The sequence below is a fragment of the Mus caroli genome, unplaced genomic scaffold (genome assembly GCF_978045245.1).
Source record: "Mus caroli unplaced genomic scaffold, Mus_caroli_1 scaffold_10, whole genome shotgun sequence".
NCBI lineage: Eukaryota > Metazoa > Chordata > Mammalia > Rodentia > Muridae > Mus > Mus caroli.
The window spans coordinates 115432916-115455267 of NW_028227265.1; the positions used below are offsets into that span (position 1 = coordinate 115432916).

Consider the following 22352-nt stretch of genomic DNA (forward strand, 5'->3'; position numbering starts at 1 on the left):
GCTGCAGGTAGCACTTCAGGATGACTGTGCCCCACAGCTGGCAACATCTTAGGATGTATAGGTCACCCTGGTGACCATTATTAATTCCAAGTACAGCATCTCTGGGTAGGCACGCCCCACTGAACACAACACCCTGGAATAGACCCCAAAACTGTGAAAATAAAGTCTGCCTCCTTACACTGTTTCTTTCCGGCACTTGTTGCAACAACTAATGCTATAACTCTTTCTCCTCCATCCCCCATTTCCTCTCCTCCTCTCCCCTCAAATCCATAATTGGTGTGGAGTTCATTGCCATTTTGGGAAGGACATTACCCCTGCTGGTGGCTTCCTCTACCCTAGGTGGCTGAGGGAATTACATAAAATGACATTGGGATTTGTCACTCCAATGATGCCAATGTTTGTTATGTCTTCTGAGTTAGGAGGAAGGGCTGGAAATTTTGCCCTTCAGACTCTATACTTGGTCCCCTCTATTTTGTAAGCCTGAATGTGACTTTTGTATACTGTTCCTAGCTGGTGTTCTTCACAGAGCCCACCCTGCTTATGTGTGTGTGTGTGTGTAGGTTTCTCTGTAGATCTCTGACTATCCTGGACTCACTCTGTAGATCAGAGTGGCCTCAGACTCAGAGATTCACTTGTCTGCCTTCCAAATGTTGAAATTAGAGATACACACCACTGCCAACCATCACCCCCCCCCATTATTCTTTAGGACATATCCTTCTACCTTTAACAGATGGCCTGACACTATTTCAGAGGAAACATTTGCAGTCACCTGCCCTCAGCTGACAGAATCTGCTCAGTGACTCCCTTGCCTGTACTTTCACAGAAGAGAGATATGCAAACTTTTAAAACAAACTCTACCAGTCTGTCTGTGATGCCCAGAACCTCCTTCCAGAAAGGTAGCAAGTAGCCAGTAACTGCAAATTGACCTGGAATAAGACTACTGAAATAGGAATGGTGTGGGTTTGGAAATCTGAAAAGCATAATGTGCCCTTAAGCTGGGCTATTCGAGGAGTAGACTGCCATGGACTCCATAGGTGGTGGTGGTGGTGATGATGATGATGGTGGTGGTGGTGAAATGTGTGTGTGTTATCCTGAGGTAATGTTGTTGTTCTGGTGGTGGTGGTGGTGGTGGTTCTGGTGGTGATAGTGGTGGTGGTGGCGTGTGTGTGTGTGTGTGTGTGTGTGTGTGTTAATCTGAAAGCCATGAGTATTGTTGTGTGGAGTGCCCTGGATATTTCGGAGAACCCTACTGGAAGCTATAGTTTCTGGGTACACCTCATGCCTGAATGGCAAGAAAGTCAGCTTTAAATTGGAACCAGAACTTGACCACAGGTGGAGCTGTGGGTGATGCTGTGTATATGCAGAGAGACAGCGAAGATAGAGGCTTGGTCAGTCTTTCTCCAAACATCCAGGCTAGGACATTTGTTTAAAATTGGGATTGAAGCTATAGACTCTCCCATGACAGGCAAGGCCTCTGGCTCTGGGCTGCATCCTCTGCCTTTTAGCATGGGTTCACTTTCTCACGGGTTTAGTTTTGTTTCCCAGACTGACTTTAAATATGATCTGCAGGGTCACTCTTTCTGTCTCAGTCACCTGAGAAGCTGGGATGGCGAGGCCCAGGTTGTACTTTTCATTAGGCGTGGTCCTACTGAACCTCTGGTTTCTGTCTTTACCTGTAAAATGGGAATACTAATCTCTACCTAGCAGAGGTTTATTTTATGATGAAATAGATAATAATGTGAATACAGCACCTTCAGCAGGCTAAGGGAGCCCTAATGTCCTGCACCCACAATTACTCCTATAGTCTTCTTGATAGCTGTCAGGCTGGGCAGAAGGGCTGACTATGAATCGGGACCAGCAGCTAAAGCAGATAGGGTTCTCCTTACTGCTTCTCTGTAATGTGTTAGGTCCCGAATGGCCACTGTGGGCCTTTTCAGTTGATTACAGTAGGACTGAGCTGCAGTTATAGCACATCAACCCAGTGCTGTCACGTTTGCAGCCATGCCTGAGGCTGGCTCAGAAGTTGGAGATGCCCCTGGCAGAGCTACTTCCTGTTTTTCACTCTCATAGTATGACTCTGTGGAACAAAAAGACTGAAAGGGGGCTCTTGCATAGACCACTCCCAGTGAGATCCTCATTGTCTGATCCATGCGTTATTTAATCCATTCACTCATTCATTCATTCACTCATTCACTAGTAGTGGTTTCATGCACAGTGGATGTGGCTCTGAGTCAGGTATAGGAAGAAGAGGAGAAAAACAAAGCATGTAATCAGCTGATGGGAACCTCACTGAACACTCAATAAGTTCTGGTTGAATAATTAATTGCTGGTCACCAATTTAGCAGATTGTAGGATGATAACAGTGTAACCTTGAAACTGAGGGATAAATAGATGGACTTAGGAGGCTCCCAGCTTCACTTGTCCCCACTTTCACTTGTTGGGGCAGCATTGTTGAAGAGAGAGCTCTAAACTTTCTCTGTAGGTGACACATGTTCACCTTACCTCTGCTCTGAGTCTCCTTGTCCTGGGCCAGCCTGCCAGTGGCAATGCAATGGTGATTGCTAGATGCTGTGGAAAGTGACAGGCTGAGACTTGTACTAGTGTAAGATAGGAAACCATGGGGATGTGAGCATCGGTTAGAACTGTTAGGGTCAAAGGACATAAGCAACAAGAAGACAAGATACTTTGTTTTATCTCTGTTATTTCCACAGCCCTTGGAAGAGCATCAAGCCATAGAGAGCGTAATGCTTCAAGAAGGAAATTAATGTGCAAATAAATAATTAACGAAATAAAGGGATGAGACCATGAGTAATTTGCAGGATCTGATTTCGGGAGGTTTTCATCCAGTGGGAAATCCAGCCCCTCCCTACTCATTTCCATCAACCTTCTTCTTCAGCCATTAGGGTGAGGTGAACATAGGGGCCCCCAGAGGGCGCGAGGCGGCTGGGTTTCCCGCACGGAGGGCTTTTCCTGTGGCACCGCATTGGGCGGAGCCTATGGGCAGGCGCTCAGCCGCTGGACGCGGTAGAAAGGTGGGCAGAACGCAGACCTGGGGTTGGGGCTGTTGCAGTGTCCTCCGGAGCGGTTTGGGAAGGGCACGGGGCGAAGATGGCGGCGGAGCGGCAGGACCCGTTGAGGGAGTTCGTGGCGGCGAAGGGCAATGAGGAGGACAGGGCTCGTTTCGTCCTGGAGTCGGCTGGCTGGGACCTTCAGGTAGCACCGCGAGACGGGCCGCTTCGGGCGGGCTGGGGAATGCGGAGTGCGGTGTCGCCTCTGCGATCCCTACGCGGCCGAAGCGCACAGTCAGCCCTGCGGGGCTCGGCCCTGCCTGGCCCCCGCCTCTTGGTGTCTGAGTCGCTTGCCACGCGTCGCAGGCCTGGCTTGGAAGTTCATGGACGCGGGCGGGCCCCAGCCTGTTTTTCAGGGCCTCCGTTTTCCGGCGGGCTCGCAGTTTTGGCGAGCCTGTGGGCGCTGCCGCAGTCCGCGTGGAGTGGAGTTGTCGCCTGGGGGCGTGGCTGCCGCGGCGAGTGCCTGCGGGTGGCCGCGTGCAATCCAAGTGCCCCACTTCCAGATGAAGCCCCACCGAGGTCGCGGTTGACATCCAATTCCGCTCCTGCAAGGATGCTGTGTTGGTGGGGGAAACCCTGCAGGGCATCAGCCCACGCCCCACTCGTGCCTAATTGCAGGGAGAAACTACCTGTGGGATTGTGGTGCACATTTGAGATCTCTGCACATTTCGTAGTTAAGTGTAAAATGGGAATTTCTTAGGACTTACTGTCCTGTTCACTGGCGTGTAGTAAATAGTCACCGAGGAATTAATTTAGAAGACAAAGCTCCACCAGGCATGAAATGTTGCACACTTCTGATCCCTAGAACAACGCCCATCTCTTAGTGCTCAGAAACCCAGTAAGTAATGTTAGAAAGAACTGATTGCATAAGTGTCCTTGGCCAACCTACATCTTAGGTAGATGATGATGACTAATATTTCTTGAGTACCTACAACAAGCCAGGCACTGTTCAGCATTACAACATGTCTCATTTACATGTCTCACAGTGCAGCTGAGACTTGGAGGATAACTAACTTGCTGAAGAACTCACTAACTACTAATTAAACAGGTAAAGACTAACCCTATCTTATGGATGAGGAATTGGTCCCTCAAAGTGACACCGCATGTGCTCACTGTGTGAGCTTTCTGATGTAACCATGTCTACTGACTGTAATATTTAAATAGCTTTCCAAACATTAGGGATCTTTATTCCGGTAACTCTTTCAGCACTCTGGAGGCAGAAGATCTCTGAGTTCGAGACCAGCCTGATCTACATAGTTCCAGGAGTAAATAGTCCCTCTTTCAAAAACGTAACAAACAAAAGAGGTCAGATGCTCTTAAAGGCGCTGTGAAGCCTCTGTGCCGAGCGGAAATACATGAGAGAAAAGCTTCTATCCCAGGAGATCATCCGAACTGAGGCTCTCACCTGTGTGGTAACTTGACTAACAGTGCCAGGACTTGAATGCAGGTTCTCTAAATGTCAGTTTAGTACAACTCCTAAGATGGCACTTGACTTCCCAGAAGCTGGTTATACTACGTGAGGAATACCTTCAGACTGATTGTCCCATGACAGCTCATTTCCTCCTATACAGTTGGTTACCTTTTAGGAGGTGCCTCCTTCATCTCTGTGGGTAAGAGTCGATAGTCTAGGTATTCAATTTCATGAAGGTAAAATCAATTTGTTCTCATGATCCTTTGTACACAATAGCAAGGACTGTAATGAAGAGTTAGTCACCATCTAAAATTTTGGAGAATTTAATGCATTCTACATTATCTTCTGTTGAAATATCCTATTTGAATTTGTTAATCAACAGTGTGATCCAAAGGAAAGGACATTGTCATTTCTACCTGAGGAAAATGAAAGGGGAAACCTTTCTTTATTAAGGCACTAATAAATTTAAAACAAGGTACATGATTTTTAATTTGTTGTGCCAGAAACGTGTGTGGAACAATAGATTATTCTTCTACATAAGTCAAAATCACATCAGTAATTCTCAGTAGGATTAACCTAGGATTATAGAAACTGTAATTAAATGAGCCCTCTCTCTGTGACCTAAAAAGGACACTTGACATTACCTTGGAAAGTTCCATCTGTCTAGGGTGGTAGGCTGATGCTTTAGCAAGTACTAGGAGACCTAGGTGAGTTTGCCATATCCAATTGCTTTTCTTTCATCATGACTTCAAAAATATCCCATTCTTTCTGATAAATGGCATTAATTTACTGAAGAAAAAAGAGTGTTTTAAAGGTTGGATTTATTGAAACAACAGTGAGATAATTATGAAGCTTTCTAAAGATAAATTGGTAAGACATCCTTGATAATATACACAGGCATATAAAAGAGGCATTTCAATATGTTCCATGGTTTATTTAGACTGCCCTGAGCCATATGGGGTGGTCCAGACAGAACATTAAGAAAAAGACCTCTGAAATAGCCCACCCACACTCTGGAGAAAACCAGGCTTCTGGTAATTGGAAGCAGCTTGACTCTGCATTCCTCATTCCTCTGGTGGAGCTAAAGTGATGCTTGTGGATCTGGGTGGCTAACACCATGGATTATAATTCTCTGACAGAAGATCTGGTACTGGGTTCTGGTGATTTCAGGCGCTTTCTTCCCTGGTTGTAGTGATCAGTTTGCAAGACTTCATCAAGCCGTTTTTTAGGGATGAAGCCCACCTTCAGACAAGACTTTCTCTCACTATTTAACTATCAGAAAACAGACTGACTAGCTCTGGGAGAACCCTCAGGTACTAGGGAGAATATACAGAGCAGTATCTCTTATTTCTTCCACCTCTGACTCTTTAAAGAGCACTCTTAGGTTGCTTAAGATATATTTCCCTTCATGAATCTGAGGCTTTTGTTTCCATAGATATGACTGGCAAACTATATTTAATGCAGGAGACAACAATCCTATGAAAATTATCTTTCACTTCCTGATATTTTCTTTCTCTCTCCATAGAGTAGGGGGTTTGAGGTTCACTTGATCTAGTTTTAAATGTTAGCCATCAGCTCCTATATTTCTGTTTCCCCTTTTCTAATGAAATGAAAACAAACAAAAAACAAAACAAGACAAGACAAAAAAAAAAAAAAACCCTTAATAGTTGAGCATCTTTACTTTGTCATCTAATTCTGGATTTCTGAAAATTCACAGTGTAACAAAATCTCCCAACCTGAAACAGACATGGTTTCATTTCATCATGGTTTCCTTCCTGCATTCTACCAAGGGAAGAATTTTGGGACTTTCTGTGATTTCACACATTCAAAGTTTTTAAAACATAGATCTTGTTCCCAATCCAGCCCTCCTACTGAGGCTGAGAACATGAGCATCTTTCCCTCCATCTACTCTCCCAGTGTCTCCTTTTGGGTCTGCTGAGTTCAGAAGGCCATCTGAATGTTTTCCCAAATAAAAAGTTCTCTAACTAACTAACAACAGCAGTCTTATTTCACTAGTTCTCTCGCTCAGAGGATTGTTATCACCAGAAAGTCTTTGATGGCACACCCTCCTCTATCAAAAGGTTTATGGTCTTCTGATTATTCTTCCTTGTCTACTGGTGTCTACTTAGCTTGTAAAAGTATGGCTGCTCTCAACTGTGACTTAAGTATGAAATATACACTGAGCCTAAAACAGAACATTAAAACAAAGTAGAGGTAAAATAAGATAGTTTATATACTGGGTAAATGCTGTAATTATCTGATGGGGATATTTCTGTGATAAAATATGTGGTTAAAATCAATGGACTTTTTATAACTTTAAAACGTGTCTTTCTGAATATTTACCGTTCTCCAGATTTCAATGAATTCTATGTTAGTGAGTCCTAATGAAGTTCTATATGAGCAGGCCTACTAGCTGACCTTAGACCATTACCAAGGGTTGAAAACTACAATCCAGGAATGGCTGCCCCAGCACTGACCCACAGACAGACTCTTGTATACAGAGAGGCATTTAATGATATATTTCTGTCCTTTTATTTTAGAGGAGAATTTGGATCCTAAGGAAGAATACTTTGTCTAAGTTGCACAGTTATGTACTAACAGAACTTATACTATAGCATACTCATCTTGCCTTATGGTCTAGAGATCTTTGGCCCAATGGCCTTTGGAAATTCAGAGATGAAAAAAAAAAATGGCATTTTATACAATTGCACTAATGATCGTCACAGTGGCAATATTTCACAGTTGGCCAAAAAAAGAACTGCCAATTTATTTCTTTAAGATTACCATAAATTTCTACATTTGCTGTTTGGGTGATGAAAGAAAGTTCCCAGGCTAGCTCATGCACAGGAGGTACACTGTCATCTTATAGGTAGGGTGCTGACAAACAGCTTAGGGCCCATGGTGACAGCAATGGAAGCATAGTCAGTCACCTAGGTCTTCAGAGAAATGAGATCACATGTTCTGCCATTTGCATGGTTTGGGGAGAGAGATGCTAGTTTCTCTTTTGCTTCTAACTAGCTTGGTTGTGGCCTTGATCTTATTGAAATCTGAACAATTGGCTATTACTTTGTAGCTACTCTATGCTTTAGGTGCCTCCTAACCTGACTTTGCAAGGCCTTTCACTAGTTACAAATATTTTCTGTTGTTTTTCATTGAAGTTCTTGGAAAATCTGGTTCCCATGGCCAATCATTTGAATATAGGGACCCCTGGCTGCAATGATCAATGGTTAGTTTATGCTTTACTTGTCAGAACAGCAGGCGAGGTTTCATCAGCCATACCTCAGAGAAGGAGTAGGTAAGGCATTGGAGACTATGGACAAGATTGTTTGCTTGCAAGAGGCCACAAGAATAACCACAGTGTTACAAGTTTATCTGCCAAGCTGATTCTGGTTGTTGGATGCTCTGTGCTTTGTTTGTAGTGTTGTTAGTTCCACTCATTCCTTTACGACTTATACCAAGTCCTATAATTATCTAAGCCTCAAAAACACACTGTGTCCTATGTATCCCCAAGGCCCATCCAGACTTGACCCTGAATGAATGAAGGAGAAAATAAGGATAAAGAACACTTTTTATATATTTACTGTTTGGGCACAGAGGGAGGTTTGACTGTATGCTTTTCAAATTATAAATGATGTCACAGTAAGCTAAGCATCTTGTCATTGCCACTTTGTGCCTGTCTTCCCTCAGGTAGTTTTGTTCAGGAACAAGAAAAGTCAGAAGTGGAATCTAATTTTTCCCACATATTCATATGGAACATTCATTCACAGTTGGTGCTGACATTGCTCACAATGTTGTTTCGGACCCATGTTGATGTATTTTATTCATATCAATGACTAAAATTTAGAATTATTAAGAGTGAGAAAAGCTGTCTCACGAATCGAGTGGAGCATGAATAATAGAAGATATCCTTTGCACTCATTGGATATAACTACCTTATTGCTCAAATATGATTGGGTTATTGTGAGACAGGAGGTCTTTGGAGTCCTATGCCAATGGGACCCACGAGTATCATATTAAATTATGTTGAAAATGCTATGAAATGCTGCATAGCATGCTCTATACTGCTGGCCAGTATTATAAAAACCAGATGACTAGGAAGAGATGGAACTACTATTACCATAGCTGCTACTACTGCTACTACAGCTACTACTACTACTTAAGTTTATGAAATCTATAAGGGATTTAATCAGATGCTTGATAAGCTTTGCATAACTCTCTGGTTATTAAATGTCATTCCTATTTCCAAAACTGTGTGTGGAGGCAAAAAGTGACACCTATCTTTGAGCCCCTGTAAAATTCTATTCAAGTTTAAAATTATCTTCATTTCTGTTTCTTTGCTATGACACACTATAGTATTTGTGTCTGGCATTTGAGAATGGAGCAAAATATATTATGATATTTTGTGTACTGCCCGCTGTATATTCTGTACCCAAGAAAAAGTGAATCCAAACTTAACTCTTGCACCAAATGCAGAACTCTGAGATAGAGAATTATGTTTCAACAATTCTTATAATACTTCCTCTCTCCCTTCTCTGATTTTCACAGACAAGGCATAATTCCTGTGATTTGATTTGAAAGAGGGAAGAGCTCTGTGCTGAATGATGAGATCTGAGCACAGAATAAAATATTCTTGAATTAATTTGTATAATAACTACACTGTATCTGTCTTCAGACACTCCAGAAGAGGGCGTCAGATCTCATTACAGGTGGCAGTAAACCACCAGGTGGTTGCTGGGAATTTAACTCAGGATGTTCAGAAGAGCAGTCAGTGCTCTTAGCAGCTAAGCCATCTCGCCAGCCCCTGGGACTTAACCTCTAACATTTGATACCATGAAGCACAGGGAAAGAACAAACACCATAATCGTAGGCTGGATAGGAGAGGGGAACACAGGCCATTAAGGAAACAGCGTGAACATTGTGGATATTCTATTAGTTCACTGAAATCCTTCAAGTAACTTCATATTTCCCTCCACGAATGGCCAAACTCTTAAGAATTACATCAGTAATAGTGCATTAAAATGGTGAATTATATTTTCTTACCTTTCAGAAACAAAAGTTTTCCTACTGTCCCTGCCCAAGAAGCCCTGGGATACACAACCAAAATGGTTGTAGATTATGCCTATGTATCCATGTCAGGGCTGAACTTTTTGGTGTTTCACCAAAACTCTACAAATAACTAAACATATTTAGGAAATTTAAATGATAGAACCATTTTAAAAAGCAGTCTATTCAGTTTTTCTTTGTGAACCACGAGCAAACTGTGTAGGGCTTGGTTTTATAATCATGATAGAAAATTTACTGAGAGTAATAAAATGATATTTATGAATTATTAAAGTATTAATATTAAATAAAAATTAGTTACAATCTTTATTGTAAATATATAAAGTAGTTCAAACCATGTAACAATTTCATATAACAACTAAAAGAACATTAATATAAAGGAGGTTAAGGACCTCAGAAATCATGAGGACAGAAAGTGAGTGCACAGGCTTTATTGCTGCAGGAAAATCAATGAAGTCTTTGATGGGTGTGGGCTCTGAAACACAGAGCAGAATTCGGGCAGAGCTGCTGTTCGAATTGGCAGCTAAAAGACCATAGTAGACTCTTGATTCCATCAATACAGATTTAGGGAAAAATTGTCTTGTCTAAACGCTTTCTGGAAAACATGAAAATCCAAGGATATTGGAAGTTCTTTCAAGGGTCTGGGGACAACATGTCTATCACTTTGCTCCACTGTCCACTATGATCATAGGGTCATAGGAGATTCTTCTCCCAAGAAGATAATAGCTCCAGACTCTGGACAGTAGACAGTGGATCTAGAAAAATCTGATTAGTTGAAGGATTTGTAATAACATACGCCTAGACTTGTATTTGTAGTAACAAATATAAGTGTCCTTTGAAGAGGATCTCTACAAAAATTACATTAATATCACATGGTGGATAAGGAAGCCTAGATGTTGATGGAGCTGCAGAAGTCACACTTAGAGGAATCTATAATTTATAATATACAATTTATAGCCCTGATTATGTAAAATTAAGCAAAGAGCTTTTAAGAATCTGTGGAGATAAGTTTGTATATGTATAGGCTTGAATTATTATCTCATAAATGAGTCCTAAGAAACTGGCAAAACGGTGACTCATAGCTGAAGAAGTGATGAAAGGGAATAATCACTGACAGAAATGTGCTGCATAAAATCATGCTTACATCTTTTTGAAATATATACGTGCATTTCTTTCCAAATAACTACTGAAGCATATGTGCATCTCTATATTTTGTATGTATGCATATATACAATAAAGAGAGAGAATAAGAGGGGAAGAACATGAACCTGAGAATTAAACATTTTCAAATCCATCAACCTCATCATTACCTCGGTCATAGCAGTTATCTAAGACTCCATTTCTCTGTTCAGAAAATGATGATGGAAATCACTTCCTCTCATGATATATATGTGACTGTATGTATGTGCACACATGTGTACATAGTGTAACTATCAGTCTATGTGCTTTTATTGTGTTCCTCATGAAATTACAAATCCTGCATTCTTTCTTTCTTTTCTCTTCTTTTTTGTTTTCTAGCTTCATTCTGACATTGACTTCGCTGATGGGAACATTAAATACATTCTCTCAGGTGAAGGAGCGGAAACCATTTTTGTGATTGATGACAAATCAGGGAACATTCATGCCACCAAGACATTGGACCGAGAGGAGAGAGCCCAGTACACACTGATGGCTCAGGCGGTGGTCAGGGACACCAACAGACCACTGGAGCCACCTTCAGAATTCATTGTTAAGGTCCAGGACATTAATGACAACCCTCCAAAGTTTCTGCATGAAATCTATCATGCCAATGTGCCTGAGAGGTCTAATGTGGGTAGGTAAGTAATGGTCACCTATTCTATTTCTTTCTGGTATGTCTGCAGGTTGACAGGCTGGTGCCTGCCCTTCAACCCAGGAAGCAGAGCTTGTGTTGAATCATTATTGCACATTAACAAGGAAAAAATGCTTTGTTAGATTATTAAAAATTAAAATAGTTTTTCTTCCTCGCACAAAATATCATGATTATGGCTTCTGCTCTTTCCACCCCTCCCAGTTACTCCACACATACCCTGCCATCCAGATGCATCCTTTCTTTTTCTGTCTCCGTAGTAAACAATCAGACTTCTAAAAGATAATAAGAAAAGAATATATAAGATTTAAAAAAAGAAAACCCTAACACATTGAACACAAGAAACAAACAGAAAGGAAGGGCCTGCAAGGAAAAGTGCATGAAACAGATATAGAGACTCAGATTTTCAAATGTTTATATTGGACTGGAGGTTGTAAAGTCAACTATTAACTAGGAAGTCTGGAAGGGGAGGAACGAGATTCAGTTTAGCAAATCCTGACTTCTGTTCAGCTGCGTGAAGTGACACCATTTAATATTTGCTCTTCCTCTGTAGAAGAGCAATAACAATTTCCAGTCTTCAAAGAGTAATGATTTTATTCATCCAATCACTACGGCATTGATGTTGAATAAGTAACAGCAATGATAATGTTTGCTGCTTGGGGCTTCACAATAATTGATTGCAAACACACCCCAGTGTGTTTAACTTCCCCATGATTAAACTTTGCAAAGCAGTCATTCCAGTTGGTCTTGGATAAATGAGAAACTGAAGCAGAAACAGATGAACTAATTAGTCCAGGGTGACTTGTGTAACTAAAGTCACCCAAAATGCATATAAGGCTGCCATCAACTGATTTTTATGTCAAAGCTGATATGCTTGAAGACATACTGCTTTGCTTGAAGATGGAACTCTAACATCTGCCTCTTGGTATTATTTCTGCTTGAATTTCTAGAATGTGGTCTTTTGAGTGAATCTGATCCATTGGCCCCAAGTGAATCTAAAAGCCATAAGGGATAGATTGTTCATTTTACCAGTGAGAGAAAAACCAAGCACTGATTATAAAGATTAGCTTACTCAAGACAGTCAGCTGTGACTTTAGGGCTCTGAGAGACTTCCAGTCTGTGTGTGGAGCCTCCTGTGACAGAACTGCCATTGCCCTAAGATGACTACTAAGATCTTCTTCTCTTTTTTTTAGATTTATTTTTATTAGATGTTTTCTTCTAGTTTCCTCTCCAAAAGTCCCCTATACCCTCCTCCTTCTCTATCATCTCTATCTCTATTTATTTATCTATATGCATATATATATATGTATACACACACACACACACATATGCATATGTGACTACAACTCTCCCTGCTCCCCAGTTCTCCTACTCCCACTTCCTGGTCCTGGCATTCCCCTATACTGGGGCCTAGAATATTTGCAAGATCAAGGACCTCTCCTCCTACTGATGGCCGACTAGGCCATCTTCTGATACATATGCAGCTAGAGACACGAGCTCTGGGGGGTACTGGTTAGTTCATATTGTTGTTTCTCCTATAGGGCTGCAGACCCCTTCAGCTTCTTGGGTACTTTCTCTAGCTCCTTCATTGGGGACCCTGTGTTCCATCCAATAGATGACTGTGAGCATCCACTTCTGTATTTATCAGGCACTGGCATAGCCTCACAGGAGACTGCTATATCAGGGTCCTGTCAGCAAAATCTTGTTGCAATAGTTTAGAACACCCAAGATACAATTTGCAGAACTCATGAAACTCAAGAAGAAGGAAGACCAAAGTGTGGATACTTTGTTCCTTCTTAGAAAGGGGAACAAAATACCCATGGAAGGAGTTACAGAGACAAAGTCTAGAACTGAGACTGAAGGAAGGACCATTCAGAGACTGCTCCATCCGGGGATCCATCCCATAAGATCTTTTTTTTTTTTTCCTGAGAAAAAGCCAGGCTGAGTCATTGTCTCCTTCCTTCCTTTAACTTTTCTAGTCTGGTCCCTGGACTGCTCTATCCTCAGATGTGAATTCTAATGAGAAGAAAGGATGGAAGAAGCAGATGTACTACTCATCCAAACTGATAACCCAGGTGGACTTTTGCTCCTTACAGGACACTTTGGAGCCTACAGCAGTGCTCAGACTTTCTACTCTATCATATGAATTTATTGTCTTTATCATCAGAAAGCTGTGTGAACCAGGGCTCCTTTGTATCCCTTCCTAATTTATCATTTCGTCAACTATGAAATCAAGATAATAGTTACTAATGAGTTCTGGGTATATAGGTCAAATATTTGATAACTCCTTCAATATTAGAATTTTTCAGTTTTAGAATTTTTAAAAATTCTTTAAAAAAATAGAATTCCATTAAATTATAAAGATTTATAACTTTCTTAGCATTCCATGAAGTCTTTCTCTGGTATAATACCCACTTTCTAGAATAATCCCTACTTTGTAAGAAGACGTTCACAAAAGACAGTGGGTATAGAAAATTGATTTTGAAAAAGAACATTGTCTTGCGTTTCTCATAGAAGTCACCGAAACCCCTCGGAAGTAAAGGATAGCTACCTGTAAGTTGTGTAAACAGGTTGTGTACCCTGCCAGGAGGACCTCCCTCCCACCATTCTGCTGAAATGTCAAAGGGCTTGATTCTTGCTAGATGTCCCTGCAAGATAGATTCCCAGCTGTGACAATAAACAACATGAAAAAGGGATTTTAAGATCTCATATTTCTCATCCCAAATCTTCCCTCAGACAGTGCCTGACAGAGACATCCTGGATAATTGCCTCTTCCCTCCTTCCCTCTCTGTGTTGAAGCTCAACATGGCATGTCTCAGATGCTTATGGTGACAATAGAGCTTATAAAGAAAAAGGTCATCCCATTCTTTTATCCCCTGATTTTCATGTCTTCTGACATAGGAATGTCTTAGATCCCATTGATCCCTCACTGACCGGTCTGTGACGTGGATACCAGACACTACAGAGAGAGAAACATGTAATTTTCATGACATTGGGGAACAGCATTCTATAGAATATTTATAGCCACAAATTAATTAAAATTTAGTATCAGAAGTAATTTTCTTGCATGCAAAGCAACAATGAAATGATATGTTCATTGTCACAGATGGGAAAGTGCCCTCTATCCTTTCATGAAAAGCAATTCTTCATTAATTATCATTTATTGCACTCTCCGGAGAGATTTTTATTTGATTATGTGATATAGTAAACATTGAATTCACATGGTTCTGAGTATTTGACAAGAATGTTGATATTATGTTAAATAGCAAACCAACCAGGAAGAACTGTGAAAGTAGAAAGTTTCGTTTTAAACCTTAGTTTGACCTTGCTGATAAAAAAGAAACAGAAGAAGGAAACTACAGAGGGAAGAATGGCAGGGAGAGGAGTGGTCTGCACTTGAACTATAGGACAATGAGATCATGTAGAGTCATTGTGAGCTTCATTACAGGTCTTCATTTTAAATGAAATTCTGTAAACAACAATGAAATTTGAAAAGTTTATTGGATGTTGCTAATTGCTCCCCCTGACCCCCCTTTATTTAGGAACATCAGTTATTCCAAGTGACAGCCTCTGATGCAGATGATCCCACCTATGGAAAAAGTGCCAAGTTAGTGTATAGCATCCTTGAAGGACAACCCTACTTCTAGGTGGAGGACCAAACAGGTATGGTCGATTACATCATCTTTGTAAGTCATGACTTATTTTAAACAAGGAGTCTATGCCTTGTCATTTAACTGCTTTGGCTCTAAAATTCCATAAATTAAAATGGAACTAAAGGGCCACTTGGCAGTTAGTACGAGATGGCCTATGTATGTTCTGTGTATATGGATGAATGGAATAATACACATTTATTGGAGTATCAGATGATAATTACAAATATTTAAAATTAAATTTATGTATTGGAAATGCCTTGAATTGTGGATCTGTATTAAAAGGGTCGAAGGTTGTTACAAAGTAGTGTTAGCTTTTAAAACATCCTTGGAAGACCACTGGATAAACTAAGAAGTGTCAGGAGTAACTGTAAATGTTCACCCTCCTAGAAGATCCAGCACATTCCCAATCTCCTGCTGTGAACATAGGTTCCCAAAGGATGCTGTAAAATAAAGAGCAGACCAGTAAGTCAGTGAGTCAGAAACTAAAACAGTGTTTCACTTCATTTATACTCATTTGATTGTCAACAAGAGTGAACACTACAGTCTATAACATTGCACTTCCGCAGTATTACACTTTTCCTGTCCACATAATACATTCTGTACTTTTGAAAGGTTTTCATACAATTTGCAACTTTTACATGAATTCCTAATTTAATATTTTTTATTTGCTTTCTTAACTCTCACCTACTTATATGTTAATTCATTTTTCATTTCCTTGCTTCAAACAACAACTTGTGGAGTTATTATCTATGGTTTCCTGGAGATCTTTGCTTTTAGTCTTTGGGTAAACTAAGGATAAATGTGGGATTTCATCTAGACTACTTAAAATAGTAAAAACTCTAGTCTTCTTTCTCTCAGGGAACCAAGGCTGGTGACTAACAATTGGAACCCATGAAACTAACCAATAAGGAAAATGATGTCTCATAAATCCTAGGGTGTTGCAAAGAAACATCTCAACACTGGTCTCAGTGAGGTGTAACATAGCCCAGCACTTCTTCCTTGCTCTTTGTATTTACACTACAAATGTTACTTTAGTCAGTGAGTGTAAAAGCTTCCATACGATCCCGTGAGATGTAAGTAAGCATATTTTTATGAACATCATGTTTCAATATACAGAGGTCATGAATAATTCAATCCTAAATTTATTTCAGTAACTGTTTTTCAGTTACATGTGATTGTCCACTCAGTCTTTGCACAAGTTTTGTTCATCTTTTTAACTCCTCTGTTCACTCACTCAAAAAATTAATAGTAGCTATTTAATGTGTTCAAAAAAGTTTATGCCTCCTCTGTAAACCTAATATGAGATGAAGAGATGTTTCTTTTCTTGTTTTAAAAAAAAAGATTTATAATGTTTTTATTTATATGAGTACACTGCAGCTATCTTCAGACACACACTAGACGAGTGCATCGGATCCCACTACAGATGATTGTGAGCCACCATGTGGTTGCTGGGAATTGAACTCAGGACCTCTGGCAGAGCAGTCCGTGTTCCTAACTGCTGAGCCATCTCTCTAACCGCATAGTGATGTTTCTACTAGTTTTATATAGGACTTGATTTCTGAAGCCTTTTGCCAGAAGTCCCCAAGTATAGATTCAGATATGACTTATCACACAATAGGCTCTTGTCATTCCAGTCTTCAGGATTCTTGTGTCTGATAGGGAAGACATTGTTACTTGCATGCAGAGTGAAAAAAAAACTAATTAATATGTTGTAAGTAATTTTTATTATTTGCTTGATGATACATAGGTGTTATCTTGGACACTTTCTGTTATGTTTGCCATGTTAAAATGACTTTTCTTTGAGCAGGCTATATTTTATGTATCTTAAGCTTCCCAGGATGTAACATTTTTTTTTAAATCTTGTCATAAATGAATATTTGTGATTTTTTTTAATTTTCGTTTGATAGGTTTCATCAGGACTGCCCTTCCCAATATGGACAGAGAAACCAAGGAGGAGTACCACGTGGTGATCCAGGCCAAGGACATGGATGGACACATGGGTGGACTCTCAGGGACAACCAAAGTGACGATCACTCTGACTGATGTCAACGACAACCCAGCAAAGTTTCCACAGACTAAGGAGTCAGAGCTGGTCTTTGCTAATGACCACTGCTCAGCGAGAGCCTCATCTTTTCATTCACTCCTAATTTACCCAGCTTTCAAAAGGAAGAGTCTAGAAATCCAAGAATCATTTTCATGATTCCTGCAAAAAACTAGAACAAGATAGCAAAGACTTAAAAACACACAGAGGAGAGTTAAACAGTATAGACATCATGAGAGGGAAGGAAGTCATTAAAAACTGTGTAACTCTAGAGACCAGAATATCTGAGTCTTGAGGTATTTTAATTCTTAGGTATTAATCGTAAAAGGCAGTCATCAATTAACGTTCTCCTGTCTCAGTGTTCTTCACTGATGCTAACAGAATCGTGATCTGATGCTTACCTTCCATAAAAAACTCCCCCACATCTTCATGATTGCAAGTAACAATCACTTATTTGTTTCTTGACTTTAATTTGTACAGAGCATAGGAGAAATAGCTACTCTGTTGTCACTCCAGCATCAGCTGGGCACAGTTCTCCTGTGGCAGAAAAACCCACTTCTAAGGTACCTTATAAGAATGGCAAATTGAGATTGGCTTGTGCTTCCTCTCCACGTGGGCCTTTCTGTGGCTGAGTTCTGATCATGAGAACTCCGTGACCACAGGAACCAACTACTTTGCATTTTTTGAGCTGATACCAGAAGCCATGAGACTTCTTTCCCTGTAGCCTTAAGGCTGCCAGCATAGCAGTAAAGCTCAGCCAGACCTCACAGTTCTATGAGAGGACCATAATGAAACATTGGAGGGGCCTGTGGGATAAGAGCTATACTTGCATACTTTTAGAAGATGACACCCTAGCATTTAACCTAAATATAATCTTTGTTCAGATGAATCCAGCTAGTGCTAATTTTTATATCATCTAAAAATAGGCAATAATTGTTCAGCCATTGTTATTTTGAATACTGTACAATATTTATGAAGTTACTGAGGGAAAATAAAGTTATTTGGCAGTTGAGGGTATATAATTCTTTTACAGAAATCCATGGTTAGGTTCTTAGCAACAATATTATTGGCTCTGAACAGCTGAAATTCAGGGCCAGGAAGACCTGTAGCCTTCTTTTGGTCTCGGTTGTATCTGCATTCCTAGTCACAGAGCCACATAGACACAGGCATATGCATACCTAAAAGTAAGATACATCATTAAAATGTTTAGGTTTACTATTTTCATTAGGTGTTTATGAGTGTGTCTATATGTGGATGTTTCCTATCTGTAGATACCCACAGAGGCCAGAACTGTCAGATTTCCCTGCAGCTGTAATTATGTGTGAATGTAAGCTGACTTGGGTGGGAATTACCAAACTCTGGCCAGTAGGAAGAGAAATATACGGTCTTATTTCTGAGCCATCACTCTAGCACCTAACAAAACAGCTCTTTGGAGACAATGGTATTGAAATATTGAAATTAGTGACACCTGCTAATTTTAATATCTGATCACTAATGTTATAAATATCTAAAAAGAGCCTATGTTTTACAGATATAATTGGCTCCTAGGGAAAGGACATTGAGGGGACTAAAGAATTTCTGGAATCATATTTTAATGTGTATGTGCAAAGGGGAGTACAGTGTTATAACACAATAATAATGACTCTGAGCTTTCCAGTAATGACAAAACACCCATGGCTCCAGTTACAGAGAACTTGACACACTTTCTGGTCTCTGCAGACACCCACATACACATGGTGTACACTCAAAGACAGACGGACAGACAGACAGACAGACACACACACTATAAAAAATAATAAACCCAAAGGAAGTCAGTTACGTATACCAATTAAGGAGGCACTATGGTTATTCAAAGTTACCCAAGATGACAGTCTACCAAATGAAGATATCATGGTAGAGGATCATGAGACATATTATTTCTTGAGGACCCCAAAAGAGATGGGTATTCGTTGCTATTCGTTCTCAAATGGAAAGGTATGCATATTTGATAATATTGAGGCACATACAACATAGTCAAAGCTGCCTAATCCATTTGCACAATGTACAATTGTTCCATATGCCAGAAAGGTAGGCAGACAGACTCATTCATGGATGTCCACTATTGCCCTTTTTTATAGAGAGTGGTATAGAAATTTTATATTTCAGTTTTAGTATTTCACAGTCATGGGCTTGAATGAGATTTGGAGAAAATTACATTGCAACAGATCTTCTGAACATTTTTATACATTGTACATTTCTACAGAAAGTCACACTCACTGTGCCTTGACTGTGAATACAATACAAGATTAGGTAGAAAATGAGTACAGTATAATCACGAAAAGAATGCAGCACTGCAGCATATAATAGCTACAGTAGAGGAAAGGAAGAGTCTAGGGGAGTCACCTAATGCCAGTGGGCTGAGCACTGCAGGAGAGGGTTCAGCCCATGCATAGTGTGTCTTAGACAGATTGCTTTTCAAACGTGTCAAATGATGGTGCTACAGCTCATTCCTCTACTGAAAACTGTCCAGTGCTTTCCCTAAATGGAACTCAACCTCTTGTCCTTTTTCAGCCATGCCTGTTTGCATACCTTCTTGCTATCCTGTACATTTTCAGAATCTTCAGAATTTGTAGCCTCACCTGAGGCTTTCTGACATTTGTTGTTCCTTGTACTGTGACACTTATTGCCCACATATTCATACACTTGTCTTGCTCATTTCCTTCACTGAAGTTCAGATTTCCTCCAACGAAAGTTTTCTGTCTCTACCTTGTCCAAAATAAATCCAGATTTCCTTCTCATGTACACATACTTAACCATGATAGGAGTCCACTCACATACATTGTCGTAGAAGAACATATCATCCTCCATCTTCACACTAACTCATATAGAGCATAGTCACATACATAACTGCACACTCATTTGTGTAGTTTAAATGCTTACACACACACACACACAAACCCCACTTCCCTTTATCCCTTACCATACAATACTACTTAACCTATAACATCATAGTGTATCTAGATATGTTTTGTTTTCTCTATTTTTTAATGTCATGTTGAGAATTATAACTCTTCCTCTACTTAGCTTCAGAGCTAAAAGAGTGTATAGCATCATTTGCATTCATAAGAAATAAATACTATAAACATAAATATAAATATGCATGCGTGGCACCATTCTTCATTCTGAAAAATATAAATATAAATGGAGTTGACTGTCTAAAAGCTTCCAGAGCATTCCATGCTTAACCTAGTGCAAAGGATGAAGAGTAAGATGAGAGAGAAATGTCTCTTTGCTCAAGAAAGATTCTTGAAAGATTTGTATTTGTCTCTAAAATATACATGAAGTGATGAACCTGTTTAAGCAGAGGGTAAATGTACTCTTCTGTGGCTGCTTCTCTTTGAGCAATTAGTTCAAGGAATCCTTGGCATTACTTTGTGGGACACCCTGAAAAGGAAGCCTCAGGTGTTCCAGCATGTGGACTCTTCCATAGGACCTTGTCACTGTTTTCCTTTCTCTCATGTAGCAGTTGACTTCATCATCTTACCAGGACCCCAATAGTGTTTTGTCATCCTGTAAGGAACACATTCCTCCTGCACGCTGGCCATCTGGGATCCTCTTCCCATCCATCCACTTCACTTCTGCATCTACCAATAGAAAGTTCAATTTTAAACCCTTTGAGAAATTTACTGGGATTCAATGAAATCTAAAGTCTTACAGCTGCCAAATAAAAAGGGAAATAAAAGTAGATGTCTTCTTCTTCCAGGCGTGTACCAGATGTCTGTTTCAGAAGTAGCTGACCCCAGGGGAGGAAGTAGGAAGGGTGAAGGCTGAAGACCCAGACATTGGAAAAAATGGCTTAGTCACATATAATATCATTGATGGAGTCGGCATAGAACTGTTTGAAATCACAACAGACTATGAAACACAGGACGGTGTGGTGAAGCTGAAAAAGGTAGGTTAGAGAAATCAACCATGTCAGTCATAAGGTCTGTGTTGCCCAGGCAACCTAAGGAAGACAGTGGACTACTGGCTAAGAAATGTGTCTATGAAAGACAGAGAGAGGACTTTATCAATTTGTGGCTAAGGCCTGAACTCTGAGGATATAAGAGAAATCTTTTTCATACTGATGTTGCAGAAAGTGCTGTCCAAAGAGCAGATTATACCTTTCTCAAGTTTCTAGCTTGTTCTTCTGTATTTTGTCAAAATGATCTGGTGGGAGAAACAACAAATTCATGAACCTGAGTTTGAGAAAACCAACTTTGATTTCAATGAGGTCTGTCAGACTAAGTCAGGTAATACAGAATATACAGTGGTCTTATTTCAAACATTTCTAGTTCACAGCACTGTGGGATGTTTTGTAAAATTTTAACTAGTCTCTGTTTTACTCTTTTTTCAAATCTGAACTTGAAGTAACAATAAACATTCTACTTCCTTATTAATTTAAACTCTCTTCAGAAATGAAACATATCCCTGCATGAATTAATTATACAGAAGAGTATATTGTTCGTATATTGTTTCCTTTTGTTTAGTTTTAAATAAGTCAATCTCATATTTACTCTATAATGACTGTGGAGCAGAAATAACCTACCTCTCATTCATTTTTTTAACATGACAAAGTCATGAAATAAATAGATAGTTCCAATGATCAATAATTCTTCAACTTAATTTTGTCATTGAGACTCTGACCACCTCAGTCACAGTCACATAGATGCAGGTGGAATTCAAATATAGATGCTATTGGAAGTGATGTCTCTCTTAAGACATTTTGGAAGCAACTGAGCCAGAAAGTCAGATAATCCTCCCTTTGAAGTGAAGAAACAATTACAGTACATTCTAAAGCTCTTCCCTTCTGATTTACCACTTGAGAAATCAACACCTCTCCATCATCCCAGAGTATGGAGTGTTAAGTGTGAATTGGTTGAGGGGGTTACCTTGGTTTTCATCAGGCATTCCTTTTCTGTAGCTCTAGTTCCAGAGAATCTAATGCCATCTCTGGCTCCCTCCTGCACTGCATGCCCATAGTTGCACAGATAGATGGATAGAGAGGTAAAATACCCATATGCATACAATAAAAATAAATATATATATTTTAAAATGAGCATGGTCCTCAATCCTCGGGATCACTAGGGTGGGGAGAGGAGTTGGAAATACAGATCCTTTGCCCTCACCTGAAGTGTGTGGAGACGGAATGGCTGGAGATGAACTTCCAATATCTACATTCTGGCAGCCCCTTAGGCTTGTGGCTGAGCGCTCACATTGAGGAGCGCACATGCACATGTGCGCCAGGAATTAGACTCTGCCTGAGGTTTGA

The 22352-nt window shown here is 40.1% G+C and overlaps 2 protein-coding genes across 5 annotated transcripts in view; both read left to right on the top strand.

Annotated features, from left to right (window-relative positions):
* Positions 1-20811, top strand: part of LOC147002524 (cadherin-11-like) — a 271038-nt gene extending 250227 nt beyond the window's left edge. For all 4 annotated transcript variants that reach the window (XM_085844155.1, XM_085844156.1, XM_085844158.1 and 1 more), the window contains exons 6-8: positions 11059-11357; positions 14911-15031; positions 16929-20811. The gene's annotated coding sequence lies outside the window, so the exon portion shown is untranslated. The remainder of the gene's footprint in view (positions 1-11058; positions 11358-14910; positions 15032-16928) is intronic.
* Positions 1-20886, top strand: part of LOC147002525 (uncharacterized) — a 239771-nt gene extending 218885 nt beyond the window's left edge. The window contains exon 9 of the mRNA XM_085844154.1: positions 20805-20886. Coding sequence (XP_085700280.1) covers positions 20805-20872 — 68 coding nt within the window. The 3' untranslated portion in view covers positions 20873-20886. The remainder of the gene's footprint in view (positions 1-20804) is intronic.
* The last annotated feature ends 1466 nt before the right edge of the window (positions 20887-22352 follow it).